This window comes from Peromyscus eremicus, chromosome 5 (genome assembly GCF_949786415.1).
Source record: "Peromyscus eremicus chromosome 5, PerEre_H2_v1, whole genome shotgun sequence".
Taxonomy (NCBI): Eukaryota; Metazoa; Chordata; class Mammalia; order Rodentia; family Cricetidae; genus Peromyscus; species Peromyscus eremicus.
This window is the reverse complement of record NC_081420.1, coordinates 125,113,004-125,140,307: the sequence shown is the minus strand read 5'-3', so window position 1 is coordinate 125,140,307 and position 27,304 is coordinate 125,113,004. Positions and strand designations below refer to the sequence as shown.

General features: G+C 52.7%; 1 protein-coding gene across 1 annotated transcript in view; it reads right to left on the bottom strand.

Moving 5' to 3' along the window:
- Cacna1a (calcium voltage-gated channel subunit alpha1 A) overlaps positions 1-27,304 on the bottom strand; it is a 228,042-nt gene that overhangs the window by 65,714 nt on the left and 135,024 nt on the right. The window contains exons 18-27 of the mRNA XM_059263091.1: positions 26,484-26,590; positions 23,204-23,878; positions 15,642-16,087; positions 14,158-14,296; positions 12,448-12,577; positions 11,545-11,604; positions 10,896-11,002; positions 3,187-3,286; positions 2,275-2,435; positions 1,201-1,338 (exon numbers count right to left, since the gene is read on the bottom strand). Of these exons, the coding sequence (XP_059119074.1) occupies positions 1,201-1,338; positions 2,275-2,435; positions 3,187-3,286; positions 10,896-11,002; positions 11,545-11,604; positions 12,448-12,577; positions 14,158-14,296; positions 15,642-16,087; positions 23,204-23,878; positions 26,484-26,590 (2,063 nt within the window). The remainder of the gene's footprint in view (positions 1-1,200; positions 1,339-2,274; positions 2,436-3,186; positions 3,287-10,895; positions 11,003-11,544; positions 11,605-12,447; positions 12,578-14,157; positions 14,297-15,641; positions 16,088-23,203; positions 23,879-26,483; positions 26,591-27,304) is intronic.

Here is a 27,304-nt window from a genome sequence, read left to right as displayed (position 1 = left end):
TCTAATCAAAGAAAAAAAATGGTGTTAAGCATTGCCTATGTATAGCAGATGTGATAAATGTGTGTGTCACCATAATGAACATGGTACCTTGTCTGGACAAATCATTTCTGTGTGACTATGACCTTCTTTTTAAATTTATGTTTAATTATGTGTATGTATGTGTGTGTATGTGTGCACATAGGAGGCAGATGAGTGCAGGTATCCACAGAGGCCAGAGGAGGATGCTGAATCCCCTGGGGCTGGAGTTACAGGTGGTGTGAGCCACCAGATTTGGGTGCTGGAAACTGCTCGGGTTTTCTGTAAGAGCTGCAAGTATTCTTGGCCACATTTAAATGTAGTTATTGGTGTGTGCATGTGGAGGTCGGAGGATAACTTTCGGGAGTCAGTTCCTTCTTCCACACGTGGGTCCCTTTGCCTGTTGAACTACCTTGCTGACCTGCCTTATTCTTGGGGACAGGGTCTGTCACTGAACCTGGAACTTGCTGGTTAGCTAAGCCAGACAGCCACCGAGCCCCTGGGATTAGTGTTGGGTGGGGTTCCAGGTGTGTGTCTTCATGCCTGGCTATTATGTGGGTGCTGGGGTTCAAACTCAGGCACTTTACCAACTGACCCATTCCCCCCAGCCCTGAGGCTCTTTCTTTCTTCTAAATTTTTATTTTACTTGTTAAAAATTTTTTATTTAAAACTGTGTAAAAAAGTGCAGTGCCCTCAGAGCTCAGAGGCACCAGATGCTAGAGGTGCAGGTGGTTGTGAACCTGATGTGAGAGCCGAGTTCTGGGAACTCAGCTCCTGTCTTCTGGATGAACAGCCTGTTCGGAGCCACCTCCCAGTCTTGTGTTGTTTGTCCTGAGTCTCACTGTGCACCCTTGGATGGTCTAGAGCTCCATCGTGGCACCAAGCTCACAGAGATCCCTCTGCTTCTGCCACTGGGATGCTGGGGTTAAAGTCGTGGCCACCATGCCCAGTAAGGCTGTTGTTTTTAAGTTCGTGTTCACATTTGTGCTGCTGGGGGAGTAACGTGGGCTTCCCAACAGCCAGGCCCGAGTTCAGCATCAGGGCCACGCCCACAGCCCCGTGGACAGCCCCCCGAACTGTGAGAGCAACCCTGGGCACAGGGCCAGGCTCCGACACCCTTCTCTCCCCCTCCTCCACTCTGCTCCTGGGGTCCCCAGCCCTTGCCCTTTGGTGCGGGCCACTCACTGCGGCCAGCCCTCGCCCGTGGACACGGTGAAGAGTGTGAGCAGGGCCCAGAGCACGTTGTCATAGTGGAACTCGTACTTCTTCCACTCGCGGTCCCGGGCCTTCACCTCGTTCTTCTCGTACAGGAGGTACTTGCCTCTGTCACAGAGAGCTGGTTAGTCAGCAGGGCGCCACCACCTCCCAAGGCCATTTGCGCTGCCTGGAGGGGCACAGCGCTGTCCCTGTGGGAGCCAGAGACCCTGGCTTGAGTGTGGGTGTGGGGACACACACAGGATGGGGAGGCAAACACAGGACAGCCTATTTCGGGGTCCTCACACCTCAGGAGGCGATGGCCGCCCCTTTCAGAACAGGCAAGAGTGAGTTCCAAACACCACCCAAGAGTCTAGGATCCCTTTTGTATGGCAGGGTCTCACAACATAGCCTAGGCTGGCTGGGAATTCTGGCTCTTCCCGCCTCAGTGTCCCAAGCAGTTAATGACAGGCCTGTGCCACTGTGCCTGGGAAGCATCTGAACAGGGTTGCTCAGACACAACCCAAGGAGGGACTATGGATTTGTGTTAAGAGCCCCGCTTGATAAAGTCACTGGGAGATTAGAACGGCTTAACCGGGTCTGTGGACCCAGATTCTCACTGTTTCTCATTTGCTTTTCTTTTATGAGATAGGGTCTCTCTGTAGCCCAGGCTGGTCTGGGCCTCTCCACCCTCACATCTCAGCCTCCCGAGGGCTGGGGCGACAGGTCTGTGCCTCACATCACAGAGGTCTTTTACTTCTTGTTATTACTTTTCATGCCAGGGAGTGGGCCTGTGCCTTGCCTTGCACACGCCAAGCACGCACACACTGTAATACCCAGTGCTCACTCTGTAACCCAGGCTGGCCTCAAAACTCAGGGTGATCCTCCTGCCTTCGCCTTCTGAGTGCCGAGGTCCTGGGTGTGTACCACCACACCACACTTTAAAAAAGCCCTACTCCAGATCCAAGCTGACCCAGAGTCCTTCCTCTGCCTCGGTGCCTGCACCACCGACCCCGTACCTCGACCTCCCCTGCCATGGTGTCCCGGGGACCATGGCCCACCCACCGACAGTCTCTCTCGAATTCCTTGGACTCATCTGTGCAGTGGAAGAACTTGCCCTTGAAGAGCTGCACAGCTACCACGGCGAAGATGAACATGAACAGCATGTAGACGATGAGGATGTTGAAGACATTCTTGAGTGAGTTCACCACACAGTCAAACACAGCCTGGTCGGGAGACAGAGGTGTGAGACCAGAAGCATGGCTGTTCCCTCTACACCTGAGGCACTTGCAGGTTCTAACAGCTGGGTTGGAAACATTGGCGGAAGATAGACTCCACGTGTGCACGACTTTCCCTCACCCTTGTCCCCTAACAGCAGTATGGCGGCTGTGCACACAGCAGGTGTCCTGTTTCAGGCACCTCACAACCATTTTTGGACAGGATCTCATGTAGCTCAGGCAGGCCTTAAAAAGGATGGCCTTGATTTTCTAATCCTCCTGCCTCCACCAGTTTGAGTCACTGGATATGGAACCCAGTGCTTCTTGTACATAAGGCAAGCACTCTTGCCAACTGAGATACATCTCCCATGTCCTGCTTTTTTAGATGGCTCTGCTGCCCTGGAACTAGTGCCTCCCCAACTACGGTCCGCCCTGTCTCTGCGCTGACCATGAAAAGGAGTCCTGACCTAGGGCAGATTCGGCCAGCCAATCCCTTTGCTGCTGTCTGCTTGACAAGCCCAGTAAGTAACCCATATACAGAGGCCACGAGGCTGCTAGCTTCTCCTTCAGTGTGTTTTGAGATGGAGGTCCTCTGTGGATCCAGGCTGACCTGGAACTTGGGATTGTCTCCCCTTAGCCCCCAAGTGCTTGGATCCCAAGTGTACACCACAGTCTGTTTCTCAGTGTGGGCTCTGGAGCAATGTGCAACCGTCCCATCCGTGTGTGGCCAGCCCAAGGTCCCTCTCCCGACCCCAGTCACCTTCAGCTTCGGCAGCCGCTTGATGGTCTTTAGAGGTCGTAGCACCCGGAGGACTCGGAGAGACTTAATGGTGTTGATGTCTTTTCCTTTGCTGTTGCCACTGTTGGGGGATGTTAGGGTTGGGGAAGGGAAGAGATGGAGGGGAAGTCAGGCTGGGGAGGGGTCACAACCCCATGTGGTCCCACTTGCCTGGACCCAGGTCTGGGCTGAGCCAGGCATATCCCATCCCTTTCTGATGGATGGCCTGGAAACCAGATGGCTTTGAAGAGGTCTGATCTCACAGTTTGTTGAAGACCCACCTCCGCACTGACTTTTTTTTTTCTTTTTAGTTTTTTTTTTTTTTTTTTTTTTTTTTAAAGATTTATTTATTTATTATGTATACAGCATGTATGACTTCAGTCCAGAAGAGGGCACCAGATCTCATTACAGATGGTTGTGAGCCACCATGTGGTTGCTGGGAATTGAACTCAGGACCTCTGGAAGAGCAGTCAGTGCTCTTAACCTCTGAGCCATCTCTCCAGCCCCTTTAGTTTTTTTTTGAGACAGTGTCTTCCTATGTAGCTGTGGCTGGCTGGGAACAACAGAGCTCCTCCTTCACTGGCCTCCCAAGTTCTGGGATTGAAGTGTGCACCGCCATGTGCAGACTTTTGCACCAACTCTTCCACTGCTCTTTGTAGCAAAGCTTTTGGCCTGGGAGGCTGGTGAGCGTTGGATGACATCTACCCTCCTGAAGAGTCGGGATGGCTCATCTCCCTCCACGTCCCCTAAGCTGAAGGACGTAAGTAACCAGGGGCTGGTCCTTTCAGATGCCAACATGACCTCAGCTATGGCTGTTGCTGCCTCAGTCGCTAAGGTACCCATCTATCTTTGCCAGTGGTAAAAAGTGGGGCCTGTAGGGCTTAGCTATGCAGACCCCAAAGACACAGGGGCTCTCAGATACCCACAACTCGGTTCCCTAAGAGGGGTGGTATAGCATGGGGCTATCAATGGACCCCCCCATTCCTACCCAGGGCCCAAACACAAATTCCAGAGTCATATTTGTCTGCTGTTTTCACACCCAAGCCCCAGAGAGTGCTGTTCCAAGTGTCCACTGTTCATCGGGGGTCAGACCATATCACCTCACACATCTTTCTGCTTCCCGCCTTTTCATACATACTGGTCACCATTTCATTCTACTGAGGATCCTTTCCAAATCTGAGTTCTTAAGGAGCAAGGCAGACCTTCTTTTTGGCATGCCAAGGCCCTCTGCAGTCTATCACAACCCCTGACTGCTGCACAGCCTAACCTCTGGCACGATCCCTGGCTTTCTAATTTTCTTCTTCTTTTTCTGTTTTTGGAGCTAGGGTCTTACTGTGTAGCCCTGGAGCACACAACGTAAGCCAGGCTGGCCTTGGATTCAGAGATCTTCCTGGGTTTTGGTTTCGTTTTGTTTGTTTGTCGCCTCTTGGGTGCTGGGTTAAAAGGTGACACCATCATGCCCAGCCACAAAACCTTTTTGTTTTTCGAGATAGGGTTTCTCTGTGTAGCCCTGGCTGCCCTGGAACTTGCTCTGTAGACCAGGCTAACCTTGAGCTCAGAGATCCACCTGCCTCTGCCTCCTGAGTGCTAGGATTAAAGGCATGTACCACCACCTCCTGGCTAGTCAAAAAACCTTTTAAATTACATTTATTTATTTTGCGGGCATGTGTGTGCCACAGCACGCATGGACAACATTTGGAAGTTGGCTCTCTCCTTTCACTATGTAGATCTCAGGAACTGAACTCAGGTTGCCAGGCTCTGCGCCTTTGCTAGTTTATCTCACAGTTCTATTCTTTCTTAAATTCCCTTGAGACAAGCTTTCACCATGTAGCCCATGTTGCCCTGAGATGCTCTGATGTTATGCTCCTGAGTGCTGGATAATGGGTGTGCCCCGGCTGGCTTTGCACGCCATCTACCCAGCCACGCTCACCTCCCTTTCCTGATGCCTCCCTTGACAGCTCTGGGCTCTGTCAGCCTCTGGTGCTGTTTCTGGAGAGCTGATGTCAGACTTAGACACGGGCTGTGTCTGACAGGGAACCCCTCAGAGGCCCAACTTGTGAGGAATTCCTCTGTGTTCTCTTTAATCTTGACTGCTGTCCCAGCTGGTGTGAGGTCTCAGGACTCTGGACCAAGGCAGCAGTCCCAGGGGCAAATATGTCCCTGTTGGTTACTGCCTAGCACCAGAGTTTCTGGTGGAGAGCACCATTTCCTGGCATGGTGAGGAAAGCTGGTTATGGCCGTGTGTGTGTGTGTGTGTGTGTGTGTGTGTGTGTGTGTGTGTGTGTGTGTGTGCATGTGATGGCTGCTGTGCTTTCAGCCCTCTTGGTCAATTTTTTTTGTCTTGGTATGTATGTGTCTGTGTAGATGTGTGCAGGTGTGTGGAGGCCACAAGTCAACCTCAGGTGACATTCTTCAGGTGTCACCTAATCTTCTGAGACAGGATCTCTCACTGGCCATAGAGCCCCAGGGACCTGCCTTTCTCCATCCCCAGTGCTGGGTTTATACGTGTGTCCCCATGTCAGGCTTTTTACATGGGCTCCAGAGACTGAACTTGGGTCCTCATGTTTCCATGGCAAACATTTTACCAACTAAGGTGTCTTTTTTGTTTTGAGAAAGGGTCTATCCATGTAGCTATGGCTAGTCTGGAACTATGTACATCAGGTTAGCCTCAAACTCAGAGATTCACCTGCCTCTGCCTCCTGAGTGTTGGGATTAAAGGTGTGTACCACCACCACCCAGCCCTGATATTTCCGCTTATATACTTTGGTCCACTGATCAGTGTTTCTTATTTCTAACTGCTTGTTATGTATTAAAGAAGAACACTGACTTCTATATATCTATTATTGTTTTTGAGGCAGGGACAAGTATGTAAATCAGGCTAACCTGAAAGAAGATTCTCTTGCCTCAGTCCCTGAGTGCTAGGTGTATACTACCACAGTGGGCTAGAAGGATATGCTAGGCAGATGCTCCTCAGTGGAAAGGCCACCTCCTGCCCGGAAAGCACATTTTCCACACCTCAGCTGCTCGGGTGACTACTGTCCCCAGCTCCTTGGCCCTGCTGACATCACATGTGAGGAAGAACGCATGTGCCCCTTCTGTTCTAGGTAAGATCTAGAGGGTCACAGTGGCAGGTGACTGTGGGCCCTCGTGACTCCTCCACCCCCGGGGAGCAGGCTCTGGTCACAGTAAGCAACAGGACACCAGCAAGAACAAAGGCCACAGAAAGAGAAGGCCAGAACCAACATGGCTGCGAACGGGGCACAGGAGACAAGACAGAATGGGAGAGAGAGAGAGAGAGAGAAAGAGAGAGAGAGAGAGAGAGAGAGAGAGAGAGAGAGAGAGAGAGAGAGAGACTTTACCGTGTACTGCTCCTGGTGAGGTGGCGTCGGAAGGAGAGACAAATCGTGAGCGGCCTCAGAGAGAACACAGGACATGCACAGACACACATGGGCACTGGGCTCTGGGACCCTGGGGACCAGGGGAGCCAGCCCCTCCTTTAGTCTCTGCACTGGGCAGGACGTGGCCCTGACAGCAGCTTGCAAAGGCAAATTTCCAAGGAGTCAGGTAGCCCTGGGACTGCCTATTACCCTGGGTGAGCTCGCCACTCGGTCACTGCCAAGAGCAGGATTGCTTCCTGCAGCGGGCTCTTCCTGCAGCGGGCTCTTCCTGCAGCGGTCCGACACAGGAGCCAGCTCGCTGCAGGTGAGTTTCATGGGGAGAGGACGGAGGTTTGAATGCTGCCTTGACTGCCAACAAGCTTCATCTGGAAAATGGGTTTGTCTTCATGATGCTTCAATATCAGTAGCCTTGGCTTATACTGACTCATGTCAAGATGTAGCCCAGACTGGCCTGAACAACTGTCCTTCCTGCCTCCAACTTGTAAGCAGCTGGGATGTGGCTAAGTGTGTCACTCTGGTACATGGAGTCTTCTGGAAGGAGAGTTGCTGCTCATGGAATCCCGGGCTTCACACATGCTAGGTCAGCATTCTACTGCTGAGATGCCCCCAGCCCCTCACCAGGGGATTCTAGGCACGGACTCTACCTCTGAGCCACACCTTGAGACTTTTCTTTACTTTTTATTTTGAGACAGGGTCTTGCTAAATTTCCTGGCAGTCCTTTTCTTATGATCCTCCTGTCTCAGCCTCCTGAGGAGCTGGGATTCTAGGCATCACATTATGCCTAGCAATTTTCTTTTTTCAACAATGAATGGCTTAATGTCTTTAAATATCTCCACTGGGCCCTCCCCCGAGGTCCAGCCCAGGGCTCTCAGACCTGCCTGTAAGTCTACAGGCCTTCCCCTGGGTGTTAGCAATGCTTCTCACGGCGCTGGCATCTACCTCAGCCTTTGTCTGAACCCAGAGTTCCTGAACACCAGGCCAGCACTATCACCGAGCTCCATCCCCCGCCGGAGGTCCCCTAATGTGCTGCTGAGTTTTGTGTCACTGCATTTACCTGCAGGATGGCACCATTGCACCCATTTTCCAGATGAGGAAGCTGAAGCCCAGACAGGGAGAGTGACTTCTCCAAGGGCACACAGTCAGAAAGTGGCAGACTGAGACTCAAACCCACGTGCATGCATCCTGGGCTTGAGTCTCCCTTCCTGTGGGACAGGGCTGTTTTGAGGGTGTTGCTGGAGGGCCTCTTCTTTGGTTGGTGGGAGTGTGGCTTTGAGGGTGCAGGAGCAGCTTGATCAAGGTACTCTCTCTTGCCAGCTATGGGGGGCGAAGACTTGCCCTGGGGAGAGGGGCGGTGGTGCCAGATGGACTCTTGGCAGTGAGGGTGGGGTCATGGTCTAGCAGCTGCTGTGAGATGTCAGCTGACTGCTCCAAAGCATGGGACTGAGCGTGACGTCCCTCATGGTGACAGCTTGTGAGATGGCTCGTTAATGATGGAGCATGGAGCATGGTTAGTGGACGGACAGCACACGTACGCACACCCACACCTACACCTACACAGATCACACACACAGATACGGGTGAGGAGAGAAGGGTGGGATCGCTCAAAGGGTTTCAGCACATCCCTGGCAGAGAACAGGCAGACAGTCAGAGTCCTTGCCTCAACCTCTTACCCGAGAAGGGAGCAGTCTCCTTCGTTCTCATTCCTGCTCCTAGGCCTCCCAGACCTTCCCGGGAGGAAGGGCCCAGTGGACAGGTAGCTGGTCTAGATTTCATTTCCACACACCCTGCCTCAGCCTCAGTTTCTCATCTGTGGAATGGGGATCACTACCCTGGTGCAACAGCATCATCGATGACCACGCACAAGGTGCTTCCTCTCATTCCAGCCACTCCACCTTGCTGCATGGGGAAACTGAGGCACTGAGAGGCTACCAGACTCGGGGAACCCTTTCTTCTTTCCTCCCTTTTCTGAGACATTTGTACTACATAGCTCAGGCTGGCTTTAGATCAGCAATCCTCCTGCTTCAACCTCTCACTTGCCACTTATACCCAGCGGGAGGCACCGCTCACTGCTGCTGGGGTTTTCCACCTTGTCTGTGAGCAGACGGCTTCATGGGACAGAGAAAGGAAATGGCAAGCGGATGCTCTACCATGACATCCACAAAGGGGACACCAAGCAAAGACTTCCCAAGTTGAGACAGCTCAGGTACAAGAGAGCAGAAATCTGCTGCTGGGGACGGGGGGACAAGGGAGGTTCTGAAACTTCTCTTGGGATCGCTTCTGCTGTTGGGCACGCAGGAGCGACTTCACCAAAGTGCTGGCCAGCTTGCACCAAGCTGCAGTTCTGTCTTTGGTGAGAGGTGACAGGGCCAAGTGGGGTCTTGGTAGTGAGGCTGGGACACAGCAAGACCCAAGTTCCAAGAGAATCCTTGGCTCTCGCCCTCAATGTCAGTTTCTATGGTAACTGCCGGCCTGCACAGGCACATGGATGTCCCTCGTCTGACCTTCCCTTGCATAGGAATTGGAGAAGAAAGTAAGAAAACAAGGAATTCTAGAAGCATAGCGTAGCACTATGTCTGCACTGAATTCATGAGAACATTAACAACTTGACCTAGAGCTGGGAGATCTGTTTGGGGCTCAGTGCAAAGGCCCCTGGCTCCACCCTCAGGACCAGAAAAAAAAAAGAAGGGAAGAGAAGAGAATACAGGAAGGACAGGGAGAGAGGCAGAAGAGTGGGTGGAAAGGCAAGAGGACTGGGAGCCTGGCCGAGTCAGGCTTGCAGGCTATGGAAATGCTGATTTATGTCCACCACAACCACAGCCTGCTGTCCCCCAGGGGCATCTGGGAGGGCCCACTGCAGCCGGCCACCTGGAAATGGTAACAGTCCGGCCCTCTGTGATGAAACAGGCACTCAGTCCCCGCTGAGGGACCAGGCTGAGAGGCTGTGCCTACTGAGGAGGCAGCCAGTGAGAGAGCTCAAAGAAACCTCAGGCCTCTCTCTGTGCCTGACGAGGTGGGTCAGGGGCCCTGCAAGACCTTCCTGTCTGGGAATGACCCATGTGATAGGCACAGCTTTGGTTCCGAAGACGGATTTCTGGATGAGGAGCAAGTCAGGTCTCCTGATATAGAGGTCTGCTGCGGGAGACAGCGCCACTGCGTGTGCTGCAGGAATCTTGGGCCCCCTCTCCAGCTAGACCTACACTGGGCCCCATCTCAGGCTGGGCACCATCTTGGAATGGCTGCCTAGAAACTTGGATGCCAGAGGTCATGTGCCTTTGAGAATGGCCATTGAGATACTGGATACCACATTAAGTGAATGCACAGACCTCCGGTGACACTCTGAAATGACCATTCTGAACTTAGGTACCATCTTGGAATGATGGTGAGCTTTCAGTTAACATCCTGGAATTGCTTCTTACCCCTTGAGCAAGTTTGAGATGGCTTCCTAGAACTCAGTAGCCAGGATGGCTGCTTGCTTCTTGAACACTGTCTTGAAATGGTTTTCAAGAACTTGGACTCCATTTTGGAATGGCTGCCCAGACCTAAGGGGTCATTTTGGATGGTCATCTAGAACCTGGGCACCATCTTGGTGTGCACCACCATTGCCAGGCCTGGGACCATCGTGAAATGGCCCCTAAACCCTCCAATGTCATCTTGGAATGATGGTGAGAATTTCCAGGTCATCTTAGAATGGCTACCCTGCTCTCCAGCACCACCATGAAGTGGGTGCCATCTTGAAATGGCTGCCATTTTAAAACGGTAACTCAGAACTTGGGAGCCATATTTGAAGCTGCCATCTATAACCAGGGTACCATCATGGAGTGGTGCCATAGCATATGACCTTGCTGAGGGCAGGGCATCCTAGGAGCCTTGGGAGGACAGAGACACATAGAAGTAGGCCACCAGGTATATGGTGGGGGCCTTGGGGGCACCGCTGGGATGGGGCTCTCATGCACACTTGCTTTCCGATTGTCTTTTCGGGGGCATCCCAAAGAGACAACATGTAGGGGGATTGTGAGGAGGGTGATGAGATGTCTCCAGAGGCAAGAATACCAGAAGCAGCACAGCAAGAGGCCTCCACCTTGCTGTGGGAGGAGTGGAAGGTGGCTCTGGTCCCTTCCTTCCTTCCTTAGTGGTGATGGCATGCACAAAGCCAGCAGCAGCCCACTGGGCACAGCCCCACCCCCGCTGGCCCACAGCTCTCATTCCCATCTCAAAACTCCAGAATATGACCCACATCTGACAGTGGGACTCAGACGGGGGGGGGGGGGGGGGGACACTTGCATGGAGACTTACGTGAAGGCAAAGGCCACCAGGGCCCCACTGACCACTATGAAGTCCAGAATGTTCCACAGATCACGAAAGTAGGCCCCCTGATGTAAGACGAGGCCCAGGTCGATCATCTAGGGGGAGAGGACAGTTTGCTCAGAGCCTCAGCCCTTCCCTAGGATAACCCCACCTGGGAAGGAGGGACTGACAGGGCCTCATGTCCAGATGACAGGTGGCTCTTCTGAGGAGAGAGACCCCGGCTTGCCAGCTCTCAGCCTCAGTCTCAGAGTGTGCTTCGAGTGAACCTCCACAGGAGACCATGCATCAGCAAGCCTTGTAGACTCTGTATTTGCAGCCTCCCAAGACTGTGGCCACCTCTTACTTCCTCTGTGATCGGTGGTTCCTGCCCTCCTCATGGCCTACTTGGCCTCTGACAATCCCCCCTTCTGCCACCTGACCCTGCAGAGTCCCTCTTCTGCCCAGAGCTCTCCACAGCTCTTACTTCTTATGGTGTGTACGCCAAAGTCCTCCCAGTCACTGTCAGGCCTTCCCTCTCTGCCCATACCTGCCTCCCCTCCCCCTCCCTCTCTCCACCACACTGCCTGGTGAACGGCCTCACACACACTGAGCCTCTTTCCTCTGGAAGGTCTGTGGAAGCCCCCAGACTAGTTCTTACCTTGATCACCATCTCAAAGGTAAACACGCCCGTAAAAACATAGTCAAAATACCGCAGCACCTGCAGGGCAAACAAAGGCCGGGTTGCGGTAACCCCACCAGCAGCCCTAGGGTGTGGGGACACTCTGAAAACTCCCCAGAAGCAGGGCTTCCACCCAGGAGCCACTCCCAGGCTGGACCAAAGATGTGTAGGTTGTGAATAAAAGTGTCCAGGAGATGGCAGCAAATCCTGCCAACTTGCCCTGCTGAGGGCGGGTCACCAGGAGTGCCTGGTTCATGTCCTCCAAGCCACTTGTGGACTAAGAGGGCCTTGGAGGAGTCCATTCCACAGTGGGGTGACTGTCCTTGGGTTGGTGGGGTTGACTGGCCAGTGTCCACATCCTGGGCTTTCCTGTTTCCAGGAGCATCATCTAAACTCTGGGGCCACCTGGCCATCTGGCTCTCTTTCACTTTAAAGGTACCCCTCAGTCTGGGATGATGGACCCTTTCCTTCCTTCCCTCGCTGTCCTGCCCAGGGCAGGGTTCTAGTTGCTTCTGTCTGGATTAGCAAAAACGGCCTTTGTCCCTGCCTCTAGCTTCTGGAGTCACCCAGGACACCGTGTGTGTGTGTGTGTGTGTGTGTGTGTGTGTGTGTGTGTGTGTGTGGTGGGGTGGTGGGGTAGAGGGTGGGGTGAGGGGGTGAGAGGTGGGAGGTGGGGGTGGTGGCGGTGGTTGAGTCGGGAGCTACAGGTTCAAGGGCTGGTAATTACTGAACATGACCAGCAGAGGGTGGTTATGACACCCGAGTCAGTCTGCTTCCAACCCTCCATGGCTCCTGCTCCCTTAGGGTAAGAGATCTGCAGGTGTGGCTCAGAGGTAGTCTGTCTGGTCTGTTGTTTCAGTGGGGGGCAGGGGCGGGACTCACGTTGTTGCGGGGCGCATTGGGCTGCACAGGGTCCTCAGCGGCCAGCGCTATGCTGCTCATGGCAATGACCATGAGGATGCACATCTCGAAGTAGCGCAGGTTCAGGATGTAATGGCACAGCCGGCGAAGGCTGTGGGCAGAGCAGGGAGCCACTCAGACCCAGGCTCGGGGCCCTTCCTCTCCCCTCCAGTCCCACAGGCCAATCCCACTGCCCCACCCTAACCGTCTGCCATCGACTCCCGATGCGGCACTGGGTCCCACAGTCCAGTGCAGCTGGAAGACCCCAGCCACCTGAGACAGTCATGCTGCCTGTGGAGGAGTTCCTACCCTCCAAACAACTGGAATACTTGGCTTCACTATTAACGATTAACTTGGGATCACTATTAACTTGGGATCACTACTAACGATTCTGCAGGATATAGGAAGACCTCATTTATTTATCCTTTTAATTACATTATTTATTTGTGTGTGGGGACGGTGACTGTGCCAAGGCTTGCCTGTGCAGAAAGAGGACAATTTGTGGGAGTCGATTCTGTGGGTTCTGGGAACTGAACTTGGGTTGGTAGGCTTGGCAACATGTCCCTTTACCCACTGAGCCACCTCAAGGCTGGGTTTTCCACGTGTGAAATATTCTAGCGTCTAAAAAAAGAAACCAAGTGTGGCGGCCCTGTCTGTCATCGAGCACAGGGAGGCCGTGCCGGGGAAGCACTAAGAATTCAAGACAATCTGGACCCTGGATGGGTTCAAGGCCAGTGTGGTCACAGAGTAAGATCTGGTCTGAAAACAAAATACATACACAAAACACACAACAAAGCATACACACCAGCAAATCACACACATCAACAAATCACACCCCCCAAAACAAGACACACACACTCAACAAAACAAAAGACAAGGGCCAGTGAGATGTAAGGGTGCTCAGCTAACCTGATGCCCAGTGTCCAATCCCTGGACCCACATGGAGATGGAGGACAGTGACTCCAGAGTCTCCTGACCTCCACACAGGAGCCATGGCGAACACACATCATCATCACACACACACACACACACACACACACACATCAGTGATAAAAACAAAACCAAATCCCATCACTTCCACCACCAATAGAAAAACATCTGGGGCCGGGGCTTAGCTGGCGCACTGCTTGTCCAGCACGCGCAAAGCCTGGTCCATCCCCAGGACCAATCAAACAAACAAGTGAAACCTGGAGCCATTAGAAGCAGCCTGTTCTGGCTCAAGCTTCACCTGATTTCACTGTTCCAATGCTAAGAGGCTATTCTGAATTTTTTTTTTAATTTATAAAGCACTTAGAGCAGTACTTGGCATTAAGTGCCACTTAAACATTTGTTTAGTAAAGGATAAAAATTGAACTTTAGGAAAAAGTTGATGTGCCCACATCTTTGTGGTGCAATGGTTAGACACACAGTTCAGATGCATGGCTGCCACATAGGTTGTGCAGGTTGCGTACTGCACAAGGCAGCCATTTCTAAAGGACGCCTTTCCCAGCATGGCACAGGTTTGAGTATGTATGGCAGTGGTTTTCCATCTCATGGCAGGAAGGGGTATTTTCCAGGGAGGTATAGTATGACAAGTTTTTATCTTCTATGAGTGAAGTAAGTGGTTCTAGTTTCCTGCTCCTGAGGGCTTCTGCGCACTCCCACTGTCTGCCCCGCCCCACTCTGGGGAGCCTGGTCTGCTCCCGTACTCACGGGTTAGTGGTGGAGAGGATGAACATGGAGCTGTACGGTGGCATGGGTTTGGGGCCGTCCTCCCCGGGGTCTGCCTCCTCCTCCTCCTTCTTCTCCTCCTCCTTCTTTGGCAGTGGGTCTGGGTTGGCGTTTTTGTTCACTGTTGGGACAAAAATAAACATGGATTTATCCATGATTTCCCACAAAGCTCTGGGCTCCTGGTCATCCCTGGAGCTGACATTAAGCATACGACATTTGAGAAAGACCTTCCTGTGTGCCAGGCATCACTCAACCCTAGGAGCTTGGTGCCCATGATCTCTCTGACAGATAAGGGGAGCCAGGCACAGAGAAGTGAAGTGGCTGGTCTAAGGTCGCACAGCTGTGAAGCTGCAGAGCTGTTGTTGGACTGGGCAACCTAGCCCAAGAATGCCAGCTCCCTCACACTCTGTGGGGCAATGGCGACTCTGCTCCCTATGATTTTCTGATGTGACTAGGATCTGCATGGGGCAGCTGCCCACACAGCAGAAAACTGCTTCACAGAGTGGAAAACTCTCGTGAGAGCACCCAGTCCTGACTGCGGCACCTCTCTGCCGGGCAGGCTCTCCAGTCCTGTGTGGTTGTCTGCGGATAGGCTGAGCCCCCCTGGGGGTCTGCTTTCTTCATCTGAAAACTAGTAAAATTAGTTTATTATCAAGACCCACCACAGTGAAGTCAGGTGCAGTGACACATGCCAGTAATTCTGCCACCAAAGAGGAAGAGAGACAGGAGGGTCACTTCTGAAAGCTAAAGGCCAGCCTGGGCTACATAGTGAGATGCTATCTCAAAACACAACAACCCCAAGCCAAAAACTGACTCACTCTTCACAGGAATCTATGCTATGTTGTCTTTAGGGGCCGAAGCCCCAGGTGACTAGGGAAATGCAGCCACACTAGTGTGTGAGACATCTGATTACCAAGATTGGGAGAAGAGCGTGTAAAACATTCTGAGGTGTGTGCGCAATGACAGCAGTTCACACAGACATAAACGTTCGGGATAAATAAAGACATCATCATTGTTAACAGAGATGGGGTCTAGGCTGGCCTTAAATTCGCTACGTAGCTAAGGGTGGCTTTGTGAACTTTCAGCCTCCACTCACCACTACTGCAGGTTGTCTGTGGTGCTGGAGTGTGTGCTAGGCAAGCACTCTACCAGCTTGGCCTGGTCCCCAGCCCCTTCCTCCTTACTGTGCCACTGGACCATTTACAGTGATGCTTCCAGCTGTGCTGGGTATTTTGGGCAGCAGTGGGGTACCCAACCCTTCAAGCTGTCCCCGGGCCCCCAGTTTCCATTTGGGGACTCCTTTCTCCACTGTGGCAGTGTGGGCTCTGTGAAGGGAAGGCAGGGTGCAGAGTATGGCCACAAGCCAAGGCCGCGGAGGGCTGCCTCCAGGGTCGAGTGGTTCTTCCTCCCACAGCTGTTAGCATGAACTGTGAAGAAAATGGCCTGGCAACCCTGCAGCTCCTCACCTTGGACCACAGTGTGGTTGAGGGGCGGGCAGGCCGGGGGGATCTCCACCGCCATGTGCTCGGGTTTCCTGGCAGTCTTCGCTGAGTTGGGCTGGGTGCTGCTGGGGTTGGTGACGATAAGGCTGTTCTCGGGGGTCTTGGGGGGGCCGGGGTTGGACGGGTTGCCTGGGTTGTTGGGCGTCCTGCGGCTGGCAGCGTTCTGGGGGTTGGTGGCCAAGGTGGGACCAGGGTTGGTGCTGTTCCCGATCTTGGTGGGGCTTGGGGGAAGGCCACTGTGGCCCAGGCTGTCGTGGGGACTTGCAGGCTCCCCAGTGGCCAACTTGTTATTCTTCATGTTGTCAAGGTCCTCAGCCAGTGGCAGGTCCTGGCGGCCCAGGTCCTGCTGGATTGGCCTGGTGGTGGACAGGTTGGGACCAGACATGGGGACCCCGGAGCCCTGGTTCTCTCTAAGGAGAGGATCAAAGTGGAAGAGTGCAGTGGTTAGGGTCAGCGGAGTGGCTGCCTAGACCTCTGCCCGGGCCACAGCTCAGCACAGGACGGTCTGCCACACTACTCAGCTCACATGAGACCCTGAGTTTCATCCCCCCGCCCCCAGAAAAGAAAGAGTCACTTCACTGATTCCACACTTCACAGAGTGTCGCAGCTCCAGGCAGGTCATGCAGTTATGAACTCTTGTGATACAAGGGACCACACTTTGTGAACTCTTTGTAGTGCTGAGGAGGAGCCCAGGGCCTCACACATGCTGTGGTAGCCCTCTAATGCTGAGCCACACTCACGCCCCTCGATGGGGATTCAGCTCTACCCCTGACTCACACCCCTGGGACTACTGGGGAGTTTTTGCTGGCCCAGTGTGCACCACCTAATCATAAATTTCCAGCTAACTTTTTGTTTGTTTGTTTTTTGAGACGGGGTTTCTCTGTGTAATAGAACTTACTCTGTAGACCAGGCTGGCCTTGACCACAGAGATCCGCCTGCCTCTGTCTCTGCCTCCCAAGGCGTGCACCACCACTGCCCACCTTGTTTTTGTTTTTATGAGACAGGGTCCCACTATGTAGATCTAGCTGTCCTGGAACTCACTATGTAGACCAGGTTGACCTCTAACTCACAGAAATCCACCTGCGTCTGCCTCCTGAGTGCTGGAATTAAAGGTGTGCACCACCACACCTGGCTCAATTTCCAGTTAATTTTAATCCTTAAGTATCTTCAAGGAAGATTCAGAAGATACACAGAAGTTGGGCTCTGTCCCACATTGTCCAGGACAGCAGCTGGCTGTACTAAGCTTGTCTCATGTAGGGTCCTACTGCCAGCTGCTGTGCACATCCCCCTTGGGGGATACTCTGCTGAGACCTAAGAGATTGTCCTAGACCATTTGAAGGAGATCATAAAATCAGCCCCCTTCACTGCACACTTCCTGACCTTCACCGCACACTTCCTGACCTTCACCGCACACTTCCTGACCCCCTTCACCACACACTTCCTGACCCCCTTCACCGCACACTTCCTGACCTTCACTGCACACTTCCTGACCCCCTTCACTGCACACTTCCTGACCCCCCTTCACTGCACACTTCCTGACCTTCACCGCACACTTCCTGACCCCCTTCACTGCACACTTCCTGACCTTCACTGCATACCTCACTGCACACCTCCTGACCCCCTTCACCACACACTTCCTGATCTTCACTGCACACTTCCTGATCTCCTTCACTGCACACTTCCTGACCTTCACTGCACACTTCCTGACCCCCCTTCACTGCACACTTCCTGACCTTCACTGCACATTTCCTGACCCCCTTCACCGCACACTTCCTGACCCCCTTCACTATACACATTCTGACCGCCTTCACTGCACACTTCCTGACCCCCTTCACTGCACACTTCCTGACCTTCACTGCACACTTCCTGACCCCCTTCACTGCACACTTCCTGACCTTCACTGCACACTTCTTGACCCCCCCTTCACTGTACACATTCTGACACACTTTCTGACCTTCACTTCACACTTCCTGACCCCCTTCACTGCACACTTCCTGACCCCCTTCACTGTACACTTCCTGACCTTCACTTCACACTTCCTGACCCCCCTTCACTGCACACTTCCTGACCTTCACTGCACACTTCCTGACCCCCCTTCACTGCACACTTCCTGACCTTCACTGCACACTTCCTGACCCCCCTTCACTGCACACACCTGACCCCCCTTCACTGTACACATTCTGACACACTTTCTGACCTCCTCCCAAGACTTCATGCATTAACACAGCACCTGAGATGGATAACAAGATCATCTCCATTTAACAGAGCAGGAAGCTGAGGCAGAGAGGGGAAGACATTTGTCCCTCATGAACCAACCAGCTCAGATGGGGCTGAGCTGGAATCTGGTCCTATCTAGAAACCTTTAGCTCTAGCGCCACTCAGTGGAGAAAACAGGCAGTGAACAATTTGGGGTGCATGGAGTGGAGGTGTTGAGTGTGTGTTAAAGCATCAGGATTTTCTGCTACACAGGCAGAGAGAGCCAGGAAACCCAGGACTGCAGCAACCCCCTCCTTGCACCAATGGGGAGTGGGTTACCATGGTGACAGATGCAGCTGGAACTAGGCTGCAAACAGCTGATCCTGACCGGTTAGGAGATAAGTCCTAGGAGTGGCAGATGTTTGGTAGCTCACAGGTCTTTACCAGGAGTCCAGAGCTTGTGCCTCACTTTGGCCACCACGGGATACTACCAGGCTCAGATGCCCCCACCCGCCATGGGAACCTGAGCCAGCAACCACTGAACGATGCAGTAGTGTGCTGGTGCATGTTTCAGAGGGGAAGAGAATGATGAGTGTAGAAATGAGAGTAGGGTAAACAACAGAAAAATGACACTGTCAATGAAACACACGGCCGGGACTGCGGAAGAGGCCAGAGGATAAGTCATGGGAAGGAAAAGGAAATGCAGCTCATGGGAAACAGAATCAAATGTTTGATTTCTTTTCTTCCCTGAGACAGGGTTTCTCTGTGTAGCCCTGGCTGTCCTGGAACTTGCTCTGTAGACCAGGCTGGCCTTGAACTTAGAGATCCACCTGCCTCTGCCTCCCGTGTGCTGGGTGGGATTAAAGACATGGGTCACCATGCCTGGCTGAGAATGGAAATGTCTTTTAAACAGTTTCACTCTGTAGTCCAGGCTAGCTAGCTCCAAACTCATGGCAATCCTCTTGCCTCAGCCTCCTGGGTGCAGGTTTATAGGCATGCACTACCACACCCAGTTCTAAGGTTTTGATGTCTATCAGGAGAGAGCCTCAGTATTACTAATAATATGGTATGTGCACACTTCCTGAGTGCTCACATGATGCTAAAACACCTGATAGAGCCTTTTGATGTTTATCTGAGACAAGGTCTCTCTATGTATCCCTGGCTGGCCTGGAACTTCCTATGTAGACCTGACTGGTTTTGAACTCACAGAGAGTTCTACCTGCCTCTGTCTCCTGAGTGCTGAGATTGTACCACCATGCCTGACGAGTTGATATAATCTTACTATAATCCACATTTTCATACTACAGATTCTGTATCCGTGGACTGAACTGACTATAGACTGAAAAAATATCTAAAAATATTTATTTTTATGTATATCTGTTAGTGCCTACACGTATGTCTGTGCGCTACATGGGTGCCTGGTACCCCTGGAGACCATAAGAGGGCATCGGATTGCCTGGAAATGGAGTTACAGAAGGTTGTGAACCGCCATGTGGGGTGGTGGGACTGAACCTGAGTCTTCTGTGTAAGCAGAAAGTGCTCTTCAGTGTGAGCTCTCTCTCCAGACCCAAAACTGAAAATATTTTAAAAAACTGTGTTTGTCCTAAATATATAGACTTCCCCCTCATCTATTTCCTAAAGAATACAGAGTACATAGCTGGGTGGTGGTGGTGCATGCTGTTAATCCCAGCAGTCAGGAGGCAGAGGCAGGGACCAGCCACCCAGCTACACACACAGCAAACCACGGAGTATGAGTAAGATTTTCAGAAGTTGGAGAACGGGAAAAGCCCAAAAGGTAGATGGGATAATTTAAGGAAAGCTGGCTAGAAACTAAGCCAAGCTAAGGCTGGGCGTTCATAAGTAATAATAAGCCTCCATGTGTGATTTATTTGGGAGCTGGGTGGCGGGCCCCCAAAAGAGTAAAAAGCTCCAACAACACTGTTCTGGGGTAACCAACCACTTACTGGTTGAACTTGAGAGCTGCTCCACAGCAGAGAATTCATGCCTGCTACTGTGAACCTGATGAGTGCAGAGGTCAGAGGCTCCAGAGGGGAACCTACTGTTGTGATTTTGCTAAGTGACCACATTGTCAAACTGCTTCTAAATATTTGTTTAAAAGAAATAGAGTCTAGTAGCTGCCCAGAGAGTGCTTGTATTGCATCAGGTATTCTAAGTCACCTGGAGATGATCAGAAGTCCCCGGAAGATGAGCGTGGGTTCCATGCTGACACTACACTGTTCTATAGATAGAGCCCAAACGTGTGGATTTTGGTATCCCAGAGGGCCTCAGGCTGACCCTAAAGACATCCAAGGATGGCTACACTCAGAACTGCTACTAATTCCACCCATGCTGACACTTACTCAGTAGTTGCTGTTGGCTCAGCATCACTCAACACAGTTTATATGTCTCTTTTCATTTAAACCTGAACATTTTATTCTACTGTCCACCCCATTTGTAGATGAAGAAATGGGGACCAGAACGTGCAGTGACATTCTGAAAGTCACACAGCCAGGTAGTGATGGGCAGGCGTATTCAGAGCCTGCATTTCAGCACCAGGTTCTGCTCATGATGTGACTGATATTCAACATGTAGGGACTTTCCAACACTCCTCCTGCAGGAGGGGTGTGGCTCAGCTGATGAGGTGCAGGGAGGGGTGTGGCTCAGCTGAGGAAGGTGCTTGCCTAGCTTGAGCAAAGCCCTGGGTTCCATCCCCAGCACCAAGTCAAACTTGATGTGGTGGTGCATGCCTGTAATCCCAGCACTTGGGAGGTAGAAGCAGGAGGACCAGGAGTTATAGGCTGGCCCTGGCTACACCATGAGTTCAAGGTCAGCCTGGGCCACATGAGGTTCTACCTCAGAGCAACAGAAAACCCTACTCCTGGAGCACTGGGGACAGCCATTCTGTTCTCAGCACTCTGCCTCCTTCAGCACAGCAGCAGCAGACACAGTACAAGGACAGTGCTCCCCCACACCCTCTGAAGGGACCCAGAGTCCTAGTAACCCATCTCTGGCCCTTGCCCCCCCCTCCCCACTGTCCTGTAAGTTAGCTGTCTTGACCCCAGGACCTTGACATGTACTGTTCTTGCCTGAAACTCTCCCCTTTTTCTCTAACTGCTCTTCTTATGGTCTGACCCATCTTGGTGACATTTCTCAGAGCATCTCTGCTACGGTTTTAATATGTTTGTCCCACCCACCCAAACTCATGGACTGTGAAACATAATCCCTAAATTTGTCTGATGATGGTATCTGGAAGAGATTTGGGAGGTAACTGGAGCTAGATAAGGTCTCAAGGACAGGGTCCCAGGATGGCGTTAGTGGCATTCTAAGAGGATGGGACTGGAACACAGCTCTGGATCACCATGGGAGTCCCTTATCATGTCTGGATGCAGCAAGAAGCCCTTGGAGGGGCTGGCATTGTGCTCTGTGACTCTGCAGCCTCCAGAACAAGAAGTTGGATAAACTCCCACTCTTTATAAATAAGTAACCTGACCTCAGGCATTTGGTTATAGCAAAGGAAACAGATGAAGCCATCTCTGCAGGCCCCCACTGCCTGCAGTTACTGGGTGGGAGTCACAGTCTGGGCTCAAATACAGCTGACCCTTCTCACACCTTCACTGAGCAGAGGCAAATACTCAGGAGACAAAACTCCAGGGGAAGAAGGAATCGGAATAACAGTGTTTAATGGATAACCTGGAGACAGGGATATAATAACTAAGGGGTGTTGCGGGCACTAAGAGTGGGAAGCAGGAAGGCTAGTCAGTCTCCACGACCAGGACTGGACCTCCAGGAAGAGTCAGCTCTCCTCTTCCTCCTCACCCCAACCCCTCACTTCTCTCTCTCTCTCTGAGACAGGATTCCCCTGTGAATCCCAGGCTGGCCTGAACTTGTGACCCCTTGTCTCCCTGGCAGTGATTCTTGTCTACAAGAATCATTCAGTTGAGAACCCCACTCCTCAGCACGTGGTCCTGGGACCTGCACTGGCCTCCTCTTGTTAGGATCACGGAGTCTCGGGACTTCCTTGAAGCATAAGTCACAGTCTCTGTCACACAGGCTGGTAAGACACCTGACACCTCTGGACCCACACAGCAGCAGGAGAAAGCTGACTCTCGTAGGTTGTACAAATGCCCCTTTCCCACTGGCCTGGGTCAGATTTTGTACATCCTTCAAGAAACCAGTGTGATGCTCTCATAGCAGTATGAAGGGGGATCAAGAAGATGTTGTTGTTGTTATTATTATATCAAGAAGATGTTGTTGCTGTTATTATATTATTTATTGAGGTAGGTTCTCATGTAGCCCAGGGTGGTCTCAACTCACTCTGTAGCCAAGGCTGGCCTTGAAGTCCTGACCCTTCTGTTCTACCTCCCAAGTACTGGGATCGTAGGAGTGACACCATACTTGCTTAAGGGCAGTATTTTGTAACAGGACGTCTCTATCAACACGGAAGTCCTTGGCTCTCTACAGAGAGCCAATTCAGGGTCTTCCATGAAATGTTACGAGGAAGGTAAGAAAAAGCAGCTACCGGTGGGGTACTGTCCCGGAAGATGCCTCCCTTTATGTCTTAGAGATCAGAACCCCCACCCCCACCCCAGTAAACAAAGGACTGGCAACATGACAGTTGTAGGTGCTGAGTCCTGAGTGTGCCACACGCACTAGTGCCCATGTGAGCCTTTGGCAGAGGTGACTTACTTAGTTCTAGCAACGTCAGTCATTTCTGGGGCGTCTGATCTACAGGTGAGAACACTGATGTCAGGAACACACCAGTACAAGAGTACGCAGCAAACCATGAAAAAGCTTTACGAATCTGGGGGAGACTGCGGGCTCTCCCTGGGGCCCGTGTCAGACGCACAATGCCATAGTCCGCTAGCCACTTTGGAAGCCAGACGGCAAGGCCCTAGACTTTTTGTATATAATGCTGAGATGGGATGTAGTTCAGTGGTTAGAGTCCCTGCCTAGAATCCTGCAGTAAAGGGCTGAGGGCGTGGCTCAGCAATAGAGGGCCGGCCTAGAGTCTCCCTGTGAGGAGCTGGGGTGTCTAGAATTCCTGTGTGACAGGCTGGCTCTGCTGTGGAGTGCCAACCTAGAATCCCACAGTGAGGGGCGGAGCTCTGTTGTAGACTCTTGTATAGAATATGAGGCCTTGGGTCCATCCCAGCACTGAACTGCATCTGTTTCCCCATCTGCTAACCCGGGCTGTGGCCACTGGATACATCCCCAAGTCTTCCCGTATGCTGGCCCTGGTGACTGTCACCCTGGCTACTGGGGAAACTCCTCGGCCCGGAATGAGTTGAAGGGCCACCTGGACACCCAGATCCCTCCCGGTGCCCACTCACTTCCTGCGCCGGTGCCTGCGTTCCCTGTCGTCGTGGGCGGGCGGCCCATGTCGATGTCGCCGCCTGCGCTCCCCATCGTCGCCGTCGCCATCTGCAGCGCGGGCCGGCCTGGCGGCATCGCGGGGACGCGGCCTGCGCTCCGGCCTGTCTTCGGGTTCGTCCCCGGGCCGGCGGCGCGCACGGTGGCGGCGAGGCTCTCCGTCCGCCCCAGGCCGGTGCGCGTGGCGGCGGGGCGCGTCCCCGGCCTTGGCGCGCTCGGCGTCCGCGTCCCAGGGCGCGTGTTCGCGGGGCGGCGCGTGCTCGCGCTGCTGCGGCTCACTCTCGCGGCCATACGGGCCCTCCCGGCCAGGCGCGCGCTCAGGGCTTCCGGCCCAGGCGCGCCGCGCGTCGGGGTCGCGCGCGCTCTCGCGGGGTCGCGCGGTCGTGCGCAGCGCGTCGGGCGCGCGGCTCTTGTTGGTATTGTTGTTGCGGTTCTCCTGCGGGTCCACCACGAGCGGCCGGTCCAGGTGCGTCTTGACGTCCGGCCGCAGCGGGCGCGCGTAGGGGGTGGGCCAGCGCTCAGCCGCGTCCCCATACAGCGCCTCGCGGCTGGCCAGCAGGTTCTGCTTGCGCATCTCGCTGGTGCGCTGCTCCCACACCGACTTGGCGGGCTTCTGGTTCTTCTGCTGCTCCTTCCTGCAAGGCACGAAGGGGGCTGCTTGCCGTGCTTGCCGTGAGGCCGTGTGCGAAGGTGGTCGGATAACGAGGGCTGCGATCCCCCCCGCCCCAACTCCAATGGGTTCTTTCAACATTTATTACATTGATGTATGTATGTGGGTGTGCCCTGGCCACGGCAAGTGTGTGAAGGTCAGAGGACAACTATCGGCAGTCGGTTCCCTTCTTCCACTGTGTAAGCTTCCAGGGACTGAATTCAAGTTCTCGGACCTTTACCTGCAGAGCCATCTTACTGGCCCTTTCTTTTGGATTTCGGAGTAGGTCAGTTTCCCACCTCTGCTTCCCCACTGCTAGGAGGACAGGTGTGATTGGTGTGTTGATGGGCTCCTAGCCCCGTGGACTTATGGGGAGTGACAGAAACTTTAGGAGGCGAGGTCTACTCGGAGGAAGTCAGGTTATTGAGAGCCTACCTCTGAAGGGCACACTGGGACCTTGGCACGCACCTTCCTTCTCCCTGCTTCTCCAGCACTGTGAGGGGAGCAGTTTGGCTCCATTATGAGCTTCCATTAAAATATCCTGCCACACCACAGGCTCCAGTTATCTCAACAAGAGAGCTCCTGCCTAGATCCTACCCGTGAGGGAGTGGGTGTGTGACTCAGTGGAGGAGGCCTGGCCTGCCTACCACGTGTGAGTCCCTGGGTTCCACCCCCAATGCCAGAATGAATGAATGAACAAACAAATAATTTAAATGGCAGCACATGGAGCCAATGTTTGATCCTTTTCTTCCAGGTTTTGGGCAGCTGGGGTGTGCAGGTAGGGGGTGTGGGCAACCCTGGAGGAAAACAGTTGGCTGGCCTGCCTTTTGGGTAGCACTGGCCCTATGGAAGACTGCCCTGCCAAAGCCACTTCCCTTGGCCAACAGCAGGGGTGTGGTTCTGAACCTCCCTTTAATGGAGACACCTTCACTGCCACCGCCTCTGACCCGCCAGCGAAATGTCCGCCCTACCTTTAGAGTATGACTTGAATCCAGCTGCACCAACCACCCTGCTCAGTCCTCATCTCTTGCTTGGCCAGCCCAGGTTCTTGAATCTGACCTTCAGCCCACATAACCATCCCCACCCCCACAGTCTGTTACCCCAAGAATAACCAGAGGGCACCTGTGAGCATCCTAGTCTGGTCTGGACACCCCACCACTCCAGAACCCTCTCTGGCTCTCAATTAGGAGCCCGAACCCAAGTTTTCTCAGTGCTCCCCCACCCAGGCCTTGCCTACTCCGCTCACCTCCGAACTTCTCTCCTTATCATTCTTTCCCAGCCACGCTAGTCTCTTTCCTATTCCCGAAACACCCCTGCCTCAGAGCCTTCCTCTCTCACTGGCTCTCTTTCCTTCAAGTTTTGTTTCCTTCTAGCTGAGGCCTTGCCTAACAAGTTTGTTTGTTTTCTGGAGACAGGATCTTACTATGCCTAGTCTGGACCCAGCTGTCCTCTGTCTGCCTCCAGAGTGAGGTAGGTGTGTGCCACCACACCTGGCTATAAAGTCACAACTCTTGGGGCTGCAGTGAAGCTCAGTGGCACAGCATTGGCCTGGGGTGCACACACAGCGCACAGAACAGCAGTGTGACCCAGGTTCCTCACTCCCTGCCCTTCCGGCTGCTTCCTGGAGGTCCCACAGTATGTAATTAACTTACTTGTCTCATTTATTATTTATCTCCTGGACTTGAACAGCTACACAAAATCCCTCGCCCCTACATGGAGGCTGCATTCCCAGCAATTACAACAGGACCAGTAGATGCTGTAGATGCATCCAAATACTATCACAGTAGATGCTCACTAAATACTATCACAGTAGATGCTCACTAAATACTATCACAGTAGATGCTCACTAAATACTATCTATCACAGTAGATGCTCACTAAATACTATCACAGTAGATGCTCACTAAATACTATCTATCACAGTAGATGCTCACTAAATACTATCACAGTAGATGCTCACTAAATACTATCACAGTAGATGCTCACTAAATACTATCACAGTAGATGCTCACTAAATACTATCACAGTAGATGCTCACTAAATACTATCTATCACAGTAGATGCTCACTAAATACTATCACAGTAGATGCTCACTAAATACTATCACAGTAGATGCTCACTAAATACTATCACAGTAGATGCTCACTAAATACTATCACAGTAGATGCTCACTAAATACTATCACAGTAGATGCTCACTAAATACTATCTATCACAGTAGATGCTCACTAAATACTATCACAGTAGATGCTCACTAAATACTATCTATCACAGTAGATGCTCACTAAATACTATCACAGTAGATGCTCACTAAATACTATCTATCACAGTAGATGCTCACTAAATACTATCACAGTAGATGCTCACTAAATACTATCACAGTAGATGCTCACTAAATACTATCACAGTAGATGCTCACTAAATACTATCACAGTAGATGCTCACTAAATACTATCACAGTAGATGCTCACTAAATACTGAGTGAAAGTACGTGAGAGGGCCAAGGCACCTCTCCCAGGCCCAGCAGTTAGGGGCCACCCTAGCCCTCCCCACATCCTTGCCTGAGTGGCACCCGAGGCTTGGGGACACTTACACAGCTACAGACATGTTGGCCGCAGACAGGGGACTCACTTCTGCTACCTCCTTGGCTTTTTGTAGTGCCAGTTTCTGGTTGGCTGCCTCCTCCTCTTCTTGTTCATCCTAGAAAGCAAATGGGATTCCTGCTCACAAGAACAGGCCTGGGGGCCGCTTCCCACCTTGCTGCCAGCCAGAGGCAGAAATCTGAAGTACTGAGAAACAAGTTTAGCCTGGACCTTAACCAGTTGGAACTAAGGTCCCCAGTCAGAGTGCAATGTACTGCCACCCCCTTGTCTACAGGCTGGCCTGGAACTTGAGATTGTCCTGGCCCAGCTCCCCAGTGCTGGAATAGTAGGCATGTGCGAGCATGCCTGGCTCCCCTACCTCCATTCCCCCAACTTCGTTTTTGGTGCTGGGGATGGACCCTGAGGCCTTGTGCCCGTGCCGGCTAGAACAGAGCAGTCACTGCACCCCTAGTCCTGTGTCTGTGGGTGTTCTGTGTTTTTCAAGCTGTTTAAATGCTCAGAACCAACTCCCTTAAACATGGGGTAGCTCCAGAGGCAGAACCACAACTGTCAACAGCCCAGGGAAGGCAGCTGGGGTCTGTAAGATCTGTCTGCAGGAAGATGGGGCGGGGGAGAGTGGGGGGCTCTATGCGTCAGTCCATGGCCTAGATGGTTGGGGACTCAGAAGAACCATCAAAGGCCCATGTGCTGGTGCACGCCTTTAATCCCAACACTTATGAGGCAGTGGCTGGTAGATCTCTATGAGTTCAAGGCCAGCCTGGTCTACAGAGTGAGTTCTAGAACATCCAGGGATATGAAGTGAGACCCTATC